This window comes from Tenrec ecaudatus, chromosome 10, assembly GCF_050624435.1.
Source record: "Tenrec ecaudatus isolate mTenEca1 chromosome 10, mTenEca1.hap1, whole genome shotgun sequence".
NCBI classification, from domain to species: Eukaryota; Metazoa; Chordata; class Mammalia; order Afrosoricida; family Tenrecidae; genus Tenrec; species Tenrec ecaudatus.
In genome coordinates, this window is record NC_134539.1 from 107232497 (window position 1) to 107244961 (window position 12465).

Consider the following 12465-nt stretch of genomic DNA (forward strand, 5'->3'; position numbering starts at 1 on the left):
GATTACTCACGAGTGGCTCTGGGGAGAATGGCAAGGCCTTTGGAAGGTGGCCCTAGAGTGACCACAAAAGACCAAGCTGGGGGCCAGGGCTTCTCAGCCCCCTCAGTCTCTTCCTTTCCTCCCAGAAACCTCCACCTGCTGAACCCACTGCGAATCACTGCCAGCTGCAGGAGAAGGAGCCCTCCCCACCTGTGCTGGGTCCTCGTGGAGGTCTTGGAGCCAGGGGAGGCAAGGCTGGGCCCGCCAGTAGCTGGACAACGCAGGGAGTAGTTTTAGAAGGTGCCCAAGACTCCAGGCTGGCTCTATTTTGAGACAAACCCACTTCTGTTTGTGGCTCTTCCTTTCTTAGGAGAGCTGTTTCCTTTCAGCCCCGGGGGGGGGGGGGGGGGAGACCGGTTCCATCACAGCCGCAACCACCAGGTGCAGACTACCTGGCCTCGGCCTCGCCCCCAGACACCCCTAGGAGGTGAAACCAGCAGACGGCGCCCTGGTGGGGAGCAGAGACTGAGCAGGGGGCATGGGGGGTACTGACCCTCCAGACAGCAGGTCCCTTAGCGGTTGAGGGCCAAGCCAGGCTGGGAGCTGGTCTTAGCTGTGTGTAAGCCCCATCTCTTTTAGCCAAAGAGCTGCCAGGAGGCAGGAGCTGCCGGGGTTGAGTGAGTGAGCACCCCCACAGAGGAGTATATAAACAAAGGTAGGACTACCCTGGCTGGGATTTGGGGAAGCAGGCTAATCCAGATCAGTGTTTCTCCACGGATGCTCCCAGGAATAGCTACTTGAGAGTGATTCGGGAAGTTGAAAGGCAGATCCTTGGACTTCACTGGATCAGACTCTGAGGACAAAGGACCTAGAATCTGAATTTGTCACAAGCGCCCTCCAGCCCCAGGTGGCTCCTACACACAGTGAAGCTTGAAAACCTCTGGACAGCGAGCCCTGGCAGCCCCTCCCGCAGAGCGAATCTGAGGTCCCCTCCTCATGGATAAGGGGACCAGAGAGAGCCAGGGCCCCGAGTGCATGCAGAGCACTCTGCAGAAAGGCCTGGCAGTCTGCTTCAGGAGAAGGAAAACCACACCAACAGCCACGGAAAGCCCTAGGGAGCACAGTGCCACGCCGACATGCAAGGGGTCACCACGAGTGAGAGGCGACTCTGTGACAACCGGTCCTTCGCTTTTTTAAAACTTTCTCCCTGTCTTATCACTGGGGCCCCTGGGGCCCAGAGAAGTGAAGACACGTAGCTAGGGTCACACAGCAAGTGAGTGGCAGGACTGGGAGCTGACGGAGGTGGTCAGCTCCAGAGTCTTAGCTCCTGGGCTCACCCTCTGGCCCCCCCGAACCTCTGAGCTCTCCCCCTCTGTGCCCCAGGATACTTGCTGTGGCCCTAGCAGCCTCCACTGACCCTCTGCCAACTCCAGTAACCATCCTTTCTCTCTCTCCTCCCTTCTTGGGGTACTTAGACAAGTACCCCTGGGTCAGCCTCCTTCACATCTCCCTTTCCCCTCAGGCCACTCAAGCAGTGTCTGGCCCTCCACTCTACAGACTGGGTCCTGACAACCTGCCCTGGTCTGCACTTGACCCTGTCTCCATCCCTCCTGACACTACCATGGGGAAGCTGAGCTGCACGGCTGGACTGCAAGGTTTGGTCTGGTCCTGAGCACTAACTGCAGAAAGGCTGAGGGGCTTTGGGAAGGGGAAAGACAGGGCCATCCAAGAATTCCTGAGGGGACGGAACTAGCTAGGTTTGGGGTCTGGAAGCCTCCAGACCAGGGAGGGACTGTGGGAAGCCCTGGCTGGGTAGATGGAATCATGCCTGGCCAGCTCCCCAGCAGAGCCGGATGGGTCAGACACGGCTGGCTGGCCCTACGTCCCCTCCTCCCACAGTCATCCCTCCCGGCTGGGCCAGGTTAATCATTCAGGCACACACAGACCCTGAAGGACATGCACACGCTCCTCACATATCTGTGGGGCTGTCATGTGGAAAGGGATAGCACAGTGGGGGACCGGGAGGACGCTGCAGGGGACCAGTTTCAGCTCCAGCTGCCCAGCCTGAGAGAGAAGAAGCTGTGTTTGGCGGGGACTGGGCACACACAGTGGCAAGTAGACAGCCACACACAGTCAGCCACCATGTACCTGCGGGCCCAGGGCCTTCTTGTTCATTGACTCTCATTCACCCGCCAGACAAGTTCTGCTCATCCCTTTTATAGACAAGCAAACTGAGGCCCGAGGCCACGCAGCGGCTCTGTGGTTGCCCCTGGGCTGGAGCCCGAATCACCTGTCTGGAGGGCGAGGCAGAGAAAACCCTTCCGCAGGCAGTCCCACCCAGGAGCCACAGACAACGCACTGCTGAGCAGGGAGCTCAGGGAGATGGCCATTCAAGCTGCCCTGCGAGGGGCCAGAGCGTCCCATCGACAGCAGGATACAGGCAAGGACAGCAGATCCCCAAAGCCCTTTCAATTTTCCATGCCAGGACACCAGGTTTTCTTAGGGGGGTGAAAACAGCTGCCTTTGAGTCAACTTTGACTCAAGTTGACCCCATGTGTGTCTCTTTGCAATGGCTGCTTTGGGAAGAATTAAATCACCAGGCCTTTCTTCTGAGGCACCTCGGGTGGACCTGAACCACTACCCCTTCTACCTCTTCTTATTTATTTATTTTTCATTTTATTGGCTCTTCATCCACATATCATATAATCCAATAGTTCAACCGTCGCAAGAGGATCCACTAACCTTTCTCTGAGCAGTAGAGCACTGCACGACCCAACAATTCCCTTTGAGTGACAGAAAAGAAGAAAGTGGAGACTTGAATTGCTGTCAGACCCCCCAAGCCGATATTCACAGGGGATCTGTGCTGGGCACTGGGCAAAGCTTCACACCATTAATCTCATTTCGACCTCACAGCTGACATGAGCTAGGACAATTATCCCTATTTTCCACCTTGGAAAACTGAGGTCCCAGAGACACAGTGTGACTTGCCTGAGGACACACAGCGGGCACGTTGCAGAGCCAGGGCTGGAAGCCTGGTCAGTTTCCCTGACCAGCTTCAGGAGAGCTGCCTGTCCACTGTCAGGCACAGGCTCCCCAGGAGCCGCGCTGGGCTGTGCCAGCACCTTCCACCAGGGGGCATGGGAGAGGTCTTGGTGTGCTCCCAGGTCCGGGGCCCTGGATTTCACACCGACAGTCACTGCCCTTCACAGCCTTCAAAGTCGTACTTCAAACGGATTCGAGCCAGTTCAGACGTGGCCGATGCCGTGGAATTGGACCAGACCCACATTTGTAAACGTTGGGGGTCCCGGAACACAAGTGGCATGGGGAAAATGTATGAGTCAAAGTCCTGGAATGGGAGAGGCTCCGTGAGTCCTCGCAGGAGTCTGCTGTGGGGGGATTGGATATATGGAGAGGAGGTGTGTGGGCAGCAACACAAGTTGAAAGCAGCGTGGTTAGCTGCCATCTCTGGGCCCACCATTGGTGTTTCTGACTCTGCTGTTCATGAGATCTGGTTGCTATGCAATGCACATGCCTCCCTTGTTCTCTAAGAGGGAGATTACATCTCCAGCCCGGTGCTGACCCGTAGTTGTTCCCGTTCCCATACTGCCCTGCTGCGCCCACATTCTACAAAGTTGGATTCCATTCTGGTTTCACTTTGCCATGCATGACTGACCCTCGGAGCCCCTTCAGAGTCCTGTTTCCAAGTCCTTCTTTGCATGTTTCCCAGAGGAGACAATGGGCCTTGGGAAGACATTGAGCTGGGCTCTGGACCTACCGGAGTCATGTGATCAGGCCATGTCCTTGCCTGAACCCACCTGCCTACATTACAGCTCATGATCCGAGACCGGGGGCAGCCTCAACCACCAGGGCTCAGCAGCCGGCTTCCTGCATCTGGGTTCACACCACCTAGAGTGGGGGTTGCTGAGAAGGGACTCTAAGGAGCGTAAGCTCCAGTCCTGCCTCAGTGCCTTGGCACACTGTGTGACCTTAGCCCATGCACATGCCCTCTCTGAGCCACCATTTGCTCTCCGGCAAAATGGAAATGCAGGTCAGAGATGTTGCGTGAGTCCCATCAATGACCCCAGGTAATTAACTGCTCGATGACCTTGGTTCTCTGCCCTACAGATTTTGAAGCCCTTTCCCTCTCCCAGACAGGTAGAGGTTTAGCCCTGGGCTGGACAGGCCCTGCCTCCCTCCCCCAGAGGCCTGGGGGGGGGGTGTCCCCATCCTGACTTCCACACTTACCAGCAAGATGTCAGCAATCACTGCCCAGTTACAGGACAACAGCAGCTCCCCGAGAGCCAGGAACACCTGTGGACAAAGGTGGCCTAGGTGAGGCTCGCAGGTCCCAGTCACTGCCCACTGCTTAGAGAAGGGAGATTGAGACTCCACAGAAGAAACTCAACACAGCCCATGGCCATTGTATCCACACCGACTCGCAGCAACCCTATAGGACAGGGTGAATTGCCGAGACTGTAACTGGTTAGGGGAGTGAAAGCCCTGTCTTTCTCTGGAGGAGAGACTGGTGGTTTTGAACTATTGACCTTGCAGATTGCAGCCAAACGGTCGCCAGGGCTCCTGGATCCATAGGAATGGCACCACCAAGACATACTGGTGGGTGAAGTATGGGGCCCGGTTCCAGCAGCCCTGAGCGCAAGAAAGCATTCCCCTCTGGGCCAGGCCACATGCTGACCAGAGAAGGGTGCCAGGCCATCTCTGGGAGCAGCTCTGTCCCTAACAAACAGCCCCAGAGTTCAGCCCTCAATCACCCAAGCTCCTGTAGGAGGGAACAAGTGCTCCCAGGCCCTTTGAATGATGGAGAAGCAGAGCCTAAAAGCAGAAAGGCCCATGGAAGCTCCTAGCCTGCCCAGCCCTCCTCTGCTATCTGTCCTACTGTGTGCTCCAGAGCCAACCTGGCCTGGCACCCCCTCAATAGCACCTTCTTCAGGTCATAGTCAAGTCCAACCTCAGGGGCCACCTTCACCCAGAGCAATATGTGGACCTACATCCCCCATTGCAGATAGTGAAACTGAGCCCCAGCCGAGGCCTAGGTTTACGCCAGGGCCCCAGCTGACGTAGGGTAACACTAGCCTGAAATGCAAGCAGGAACCCCCAGCCTTGGGCACTGTGGGACTGGTGCAGTCTCATGGGCCCACCCTGCCCTGCTCCCAGTGTCCTCCGGTGACCACAGGTCCCCGCAGGCTCGCATGATCTAGCTCAAGGACCCTGCCCCCCACCTCCGGCCAAGGGATTAGGACAATCCTCATTCTCCTCACTCAAGAGGGGCTTAATGAGGTCCCAAGAAAAAGCAGTGGGTTCTCATTTCTCACGGCTTATTGCTGGCGTGGAATTCGTCATTCTTAGAGACACGGGCGGCAGCGGTGGGGGCAGCCCAGGCTCCAGTAGCCAGGGTCCCACTCCCTGAGCCCCTCAGTCTTCCAGGCATGTTCACGGCATCAGCCCACCCAACCTCTCATCCACCAGCCGGGAGCCTCTGGCTCTGGGGCACACGACAAGGCGCCTCCTGGCGTTCCCCTCCCCCTTAGGGATGCCCCTGTGAGAGGTCAGGGCAAGGAGGCTGTTGGCACAGAGCTCCGTGTGGCATGGGCAACTGCAGGGCCTGGCAAGGGCGGCCCAGGAAAGAGCAGAGGAGAGCCGGGCAGGAGCATGGAGGTTGCAGGTGGACATGGCCGTGGGCAGAACCCCAGAGGGTGGACCGGATTCGAGGGCCCACAGAGAGCATCCAGCCAGGCTGCAGACCAGCCGCACCTGCCTGCTTCCGGGGCTAGGCAGTGTGGCCCAGTGTGGGGAACAGAGCCAGCAGGGAGTAGAGCTCCGAGTGTGCTCTGAGCGCCAGCTCCAGGCGCTGGGCACCCACAGGGGAGGTCCTGGAGGGCAGAGCTGCTCTCCCTCTGGGGCAGGGGCTGGGCCCCCACAGGGTGGGAATCGGGAAGTCCAGGCAGGCAGGTCTCCGGCAGGGCGCCAGGCAGGCCACAGACCCACATTCCAGCGAGGCAGGGTCAGCCAAGAGTCCTCCAGGAGCCACATGAAAGTCCGGCCCAGCCCGCACCACCCTCCCCCGCCGCCGGCTGCGGCCACTGCCCTGGGGCCTCCTCCACCTGGAACACACACACACCTCTGGGCTGTGGTCACCATTCCCGAGCCCAACGGAGTGATTGCCCACACCCACAGGACATACTGAAATACACCTTTTCCTTCCTCCAGCTGGAGCAGGGTGGGTCCCCACCCCCAAAATAGAGCCAGCAGAGGGAGGCTGCAGCCACAAAGGGACCTTTGAGACTGAAGGAGCCGCCCGCGGATGCCAGGTTTCCTCAGACACACCTGGAAACCGGCTCCGAGCTGCCAACCCCGTCTCCGCCCGGCTGGCTTTGAGGGGCGAGGGCCAGGCTGGGGAGAGACAGCTCCTAATCCCATAATGACAGAGGCTCCTCTGGGGCAGCCGCCCCGGGCCCCCACAGCTCCAGGAGGAGCCCTCTGGCAGAGAGTGGGCTCCAGGCTGCACGGGCTCCGGCCCCTCCCTGTCTTGTGGGCAGCCCTGGAAAGGGCACTGCCCTGCAGGCCTCAGTTTCCCCAGTTGTAAATGGCGGGGGCGGCCTAGGTGCTTGACAGGTGCCTCCAGCACCAACTGCCTGAACTGCTGCTGCTTCTTATTTAACCATTTTATTGGGGGCTCTTACAGCGCCCCTCACAATCCATCCATCCATCCCTTGTCTCAAGCACATTTGTACACGTGTTGCCATCATTTAAAAAACATGTTCTTTCTCATTGAGCCCTTGATATCAGCTCACCCCCTCCCTCGTGATCCCTTGATAAATTAGATTTTTTTTGTTTTCATGTCTTACACCAACCACTGTCTCCGCCTGAGCTTCTAAAGCTGAATGCTAACCACCCCCTCCACTCCCACCTTGTCTTACAGGCCAGCTGCCAATGGGACCTTGGACAGCAGAGGCTCCCATGACCCCCTCACACAGGGGTCCCACAGGTCAAAGAGACTCGTCAACAACAGGCCCTGGTTTGAAGTCACCAGGAAGCGTTTCATTGGCATGCTCCCAGGGGAGGAGCCCTGGTGGCTCAAAGGGCTAAGCCTTGACTCTTCACCAAGCGTCTGGGGGCGTGAAACCACCCAGTGTCGTGTGTAGGAAGGAGGGCCCGGCGACCTGCCTTCGCAGGGTCGCAGACTGGAAATCCGTCTGGGACAGCTGAACCCTGCACACACACGGGGGTGCCACGAGTCAGTATCCGAGGCCCCCACAACTGTTTTCCCCGTTGATCAGTCTCAGCCCCGTAGTCCCAGGGGCTGACCGAGTCTCCACGCTCATCTTCCCCGGCCGTCTGCTCTCGGGGAGCATCTCGCCCAGGGTGGAGGAGCCCCAGGCCGGCCAGGACGCAGACCCCAGTCACTGAAGCTGCTTCTACCTGGGCACCCACTTCGGAGGTGGGAGGTGACTTCCCCAGGCCAGAAGCCGGGCCTCCGGAGTGCTTGGCTCACTCACTCCTCCTCGGGTCACTGTCTGCTGCCTATTCTGTAGCCTAACACCCCTCAGAGCTGCCCCTTCCTGCCCAGGCTGACCCCGCTCCCCTCCTCACCGTTTCCCAGGCCCCACTGGTCCTCCCCACACCAGCCCTTGAGGGGGGCTCGGGGAGAGAAATTCAACCTCCTCAGAGTCTGGCCATGCTTCCCTGCATCCTGAGTGGTAGGTAGGGCCTGGGAAGGCTGTCCGGAGCCTGAGAAACATGGAACCCCCATCCCCTGCAATGGGCATCTCAAGATGAAGGAGAATTTCTCTCTGGAGCTGCATCCCTGAGCAGAGGTGCATGTGCACGTGCGCGCACACACAGACACACACCATCACGCATGCAAACACACTCACCTACGCCTACCACTCGAACATGCACACGGATGCACACTCAAGATCTCACCCACAAGCACATGAGCTTCAACACACTCACACACATCTACATGGACACGCAGAGCCTGGGAGACTACAAAAACTCACACACCTCAAGTCCTCACACGTGTGTGCGTATCACTCACATATGCAGGCTCACAATCAGTAAAACCAGGAGCCATCAGGTTGCTTCCGACTCACAGGGTCCCGCGTGCATCAGAGTAGAATTTATAATGACTGAATTTAAAGGTTGTAGATCACCAGACCTTTCCTCCACGGAACCTCTGAGTGGACTCAAACTTTCGATCTTTCTGTTGACAGCAAAACATGTCAACCGTTGACAGCACCCGGGGACTCCATAAAGGGGTGTGGCATTGATCTTCCAAGGGAGATGGCTTTCCAAAGACTCACATGCGGTGGCAAGAGCACAAGGCAGACAGGACCGATGGTGTGCTGGTGTGCACTTACTGAGTATCAGTCTACACTTTCCTGCACACGCCCTGACCTCACAAGATGCACAGAAATGTACACATGGACAGTCACACTGGTGGCTACACACACACACTCATGCATGCTCATGCATGTGCATGCACGTGTATGTACACATTATCCTACCTACACACCTACAGACATGACTCTCCTTGTGCGCTTGCGCACCCAGGTAAATGTGGGGAGGGAACAAGGAGAGAAGATGAAGCATCTGCTGCATCACAAGGAAAGGCCAGCCTCTGGGGGTTGGTGCAGAAGGCAGGCCTCACTCAGCATCTTCACCTGGGCCCAGGTTGGCCTTCCAGAGAGCAGAGACTGACCTCGGAACTGCAAAGACGGAACACAGGGAGACAGTGTTCTACAGCCCACCTTGTATGGAGTGGGGTCTTAACAGCCCACGAGCAACCATCTAAAATAGAGCTCTTGGTCTTCCCCCGTCTGGAGGAAAGAAGAGTGGTGAACATGGAAACCCGGGACAAGCAGACCACACAGACATCCGTCTCTTCGCCCCGAGACCAGAAGAACTACACGGTGCCCGGCGACCGCCCCAACTGCCCTGAAGAGGATCCTATTCGAAGCTCCTGAGCTGCCTGGCAGAGAAGTGTGGAACAGAACTCAACCTCATAAAGAGACCAGGTTTGTTGGCCGGAAAGAGGCTGGTAGGACCTTTAAGTTGGTGGCCATGAGTCCCTCTCCAGGTCTGGAACTGAACTCACCCCCATGTTAGAAAAGCCAACTATTTCAGATTTAGGGGTTTTTTAAAGGGCAGCATATGCCCAAGGACAAAATTTAGAGGGTTAGGAAAGAAGGCAGAACGGAAACAGGCAACACAGGGAGCAAGTGGGATAAGCGGTGGAACTTTGAGGGACTGCATGCACCGACACACGCTGTGCATGGATCGTTGAACGGAGCACTGACAATCTGCTCCGTCAACCACCACTAACTCACAATAATGCTTTTTAATATAAAAAAAGTTTATATTTCAAAACAGACTGTCGGCCCCAGCCAGGACGAGAGACAAACACCTCCCATGGGGTCGTGGAGACTGAAGCTGCCCAGGAGCCCATCTGCCCGACTCAAGGACCAACTGAGCCATCAAGACACAGGGCACAGGGCACAGCCTGGCCACCAGCAAGCTGCCATGCCAGCTGGCACGCTCTGCCCCCGGGCCTGCCAACCTGTAACTTAAGGGACTGGCATGGGCTCTTGGGCTCCACCTGGCTTCCAGGAGCCAGCTGCAGCCCAAGCAACCTGGTAGGTGGACAGGTGGGGAGGGAGGTTGTGAAGGGGACCCCCACCGCCACCCCTGGAGAATGAAGACTGGGGACTCTCCTGGAGGACTGAGCCGCCCATCCAAGAAGGGGCCCTTCCTAGATTCTGGCAGGGAGGGGAGACCTCTGAGGAAAAGCAGGTGGGACTTCTCTCCAACGCTCGGAGGCAGCCCGGTTGGTGTAGTTGGTAGTTGTGTCAAGTTGATTCCGACTCCTGGCGACCCCATGTGGACAGAATAGAGCTGCCCCGTCGGGTCTTCAAGCTGGGACGTTTAGAAGCCGACTGCCGGGTCTATTTTCCAAGGAGCCTCTGCAGGGGTTCAGACTACCAATCCTTTCCGTTAAGCATTGAGGGCTTAACCGTTTGCCCCACCACATGCTGCAGACAGCCAGTTCAGCAGTACAAAAGGACCAGTCGCTCAATGAGAGAAAGAAAGGGTTTTCTACTCCCGTAAAGAAGTACCATCCTGGACGCTCCCCGAGCCATTTCTACCCTGTGCTACCGGGCCGCTATGAGACAGCACCGACTCACTGGCACAGAGCTGGGTTGGGTTGGGCTTCCACAGAGAGCCCTGGGTGCCAAGCAGGCCAGACTCATGTCTAAGAAGGCATGGAAATATGCTACAGAGTATGTGCCACCCTGGCCCTGGGCAGCAGGGATGCTGGGCACACACCCTGCCTGTTTCCCGCCGGGCCCTCACGAGGCAACTCTGTGGGCAGCAGCCTGGGTTCCCACACAGCCCTTCCTCAGGGGTCCTCAGGGCTGAGAAGGTTGGTCCGTCGTCTCTGTGGCAGATGTCAGGGCAGCAGAAACAACAGGCTCTGCTCAGTGTGTGGTTGACCCACCTCTCCCCGGGGCAAGCAGGGATGTCCAGATCAAGTTTGGGCTGGAAAGGACATTCAAGGTGATCTGGGCCCACTTCTAGGTAAAGATAAAACCAAAAGGACCAGACTTTCTGTCATGGAGTCAATGCTGACTTCTAGTGATCCCCTGTGGGTTTCTGAGACTGTAACTGCTTCCAGGAGTAGAAAGCCCAGTCTTTCTCCCTTGGAGCTGCTGGTGGTTTCGAACTGCCGACCATGGGGATCGCAGTCCAGTGCATAACCACTGCACCACCAGGGCTCCTAACTGGGCCAAGATGGAGAATTAGAATTGGGTCATAGACTGCCCTGCCTCCTCAAGGCAAAACATAGTCAAAGGCAAGTGGGTTGGGGTGGGGTTTATTGTTGTTATTGTTTTTAACCAAAGAAAATAATAAAGCTAAATAAAATATCGGCAGCCCTGGGGGAAAAGCAGGCAAGGCCAAGGGAGAGAGTAGAGTACTTCTTGACTCCAATGCCCCAACCATCCTCCCGATAAGAACAAACCCAAATGCACTGCCATTGAGTCCATAGCAACTCGTCGTGTCCTTCAGAGAATTGCCCGTGGGCCTCTTCATGGGGGTACAAAGCACTGTCTTTCTCAGAGGAGCAGCTGATGGTTTTGAACGGCTGACCTTGCGGATCACAGCCCGGGGGGTGGGGGTGTAGTGGGGTGGGTGTGTGCACGCGCACACGTGCGCCATAACCACTACCATGGGGTTCCTTCCCCTAATTCCCCAAATCCGGAGGAAAACATCTGGGTGTGTGTCCTTAATTCTCACTTTGGGGGAGGGCAGGAACAATGGCTCCAGTCACTGCCTCCTCAAGGCCTGGGGGCACCCTTCCACCCCAGGAGGGGGGGGGCACCTGGTAATTAAACAGAAGGCTCCATGTCTCCGCGCATTTGTCTAATTCCCAGGTGTTCTAACAAAGACGCCTCCCTGCCACGCCAGCCCTGCGATCCCGCAGGCGACAGAAAGGTCTGTGGGCCCCCAAGGCGCCACTCTCCAAGGGCATCTCTTTGGGGAAAGGGACAATCGGAGGGGAGGCTGGTGGAAGCCAAGTACCCCTCCTCTCCTCGGAGAGCTGCCAGCCGTGCCCAGGGAACCAGGGAACCACCCTACACAGCGACGGCGCCGCCGGCAGTGGCGGTGGCAATGGCAGTGGCTGAGTGGCTCTGACCCACAGGGATTCTATGCACAACCGAAGGGACCATCCTGCCCATTGTTGTCACGTTGGAGCCTTTGCTGCAGCCACTGTGCACTGTACAAACACACTGTAGGGAGAGGGGGCACCGAGGGAGGGGAGAGAGGGAAAAGACCCCTCCCTCACTGAGCAGAGTGGCCCATTCCCAGGGCGAAGGGAAAGCATTCAGGATGTGTACTATGGGAAAGAAGGGGAAAGCGAGGGAAGAGGGAAGGAGGGAGGGAAGGAGGGGGGAGGCGACAGGGAAGAACTCATTTGTTTCTAATGAACCATTCTGTGTCTGTGAAAACCAAAAACAATCACAAACCCACTAGAGGACAGTGTAGGGCCCCATGTGGGCTTCTCAGATGGTGTTGACAGACAACCTCATCTTGCTCCCTCAGAGGGGCTGGTGGTTTTGAACTGCTGACCTTGCAGTTAGCAGCCCAATGTGTAACCACTAGGCTACCAGGGCTCCTACTGTGTAGGAGAGAGGGAGGGCTTCCAAAAGTTCATGGGAAAAGTGGAATGTTAAAAGAATGGGATTTTCCCACGAATGTTTTTGAAGCTCCCCGTCTTTACAGGAAGTGATGGTCCCCCAATTAATTTGAACAGAGGGACAGCAAATAGGCCAAGACAGGAAGGAGTTCATTCTGGGCAGTGAGGAGATGGATGGTTCCTATTTTCTCTGGGGTTTGTTTGTTTTTCCTGATTAGCTTAATGGGTTGTTTTTGTTGGTTGGTTTGCTTGTCTCCCCAATAAAACGACCA

At 57.0% G+C, this 12465-nt stretch overlaps 1 protein-coding gene across 1 annotated transcript in view; it reads right to left on the reverse strand.

Moving 5' to 3' along the window:
* Nucleotides 1-12465, reverse strand: part of SPNS3 (SPNS lysolipid transporter 3, sphingosine-1-phosphate (putative)) — a 53645-nt gene that overhangs the window by 4837 nt on the left and 36343 nt on the right. The window contains exon 9 of the mRNA XM_075559593.1: nt 4225-4290. Within this exon, the coding sequence (XP_075415708.1) occupies nt 4225-4290 (66 nt within the window). The remainder of the gene's footprint in view (nt 1-4224; nt 4291-12465) is intronic.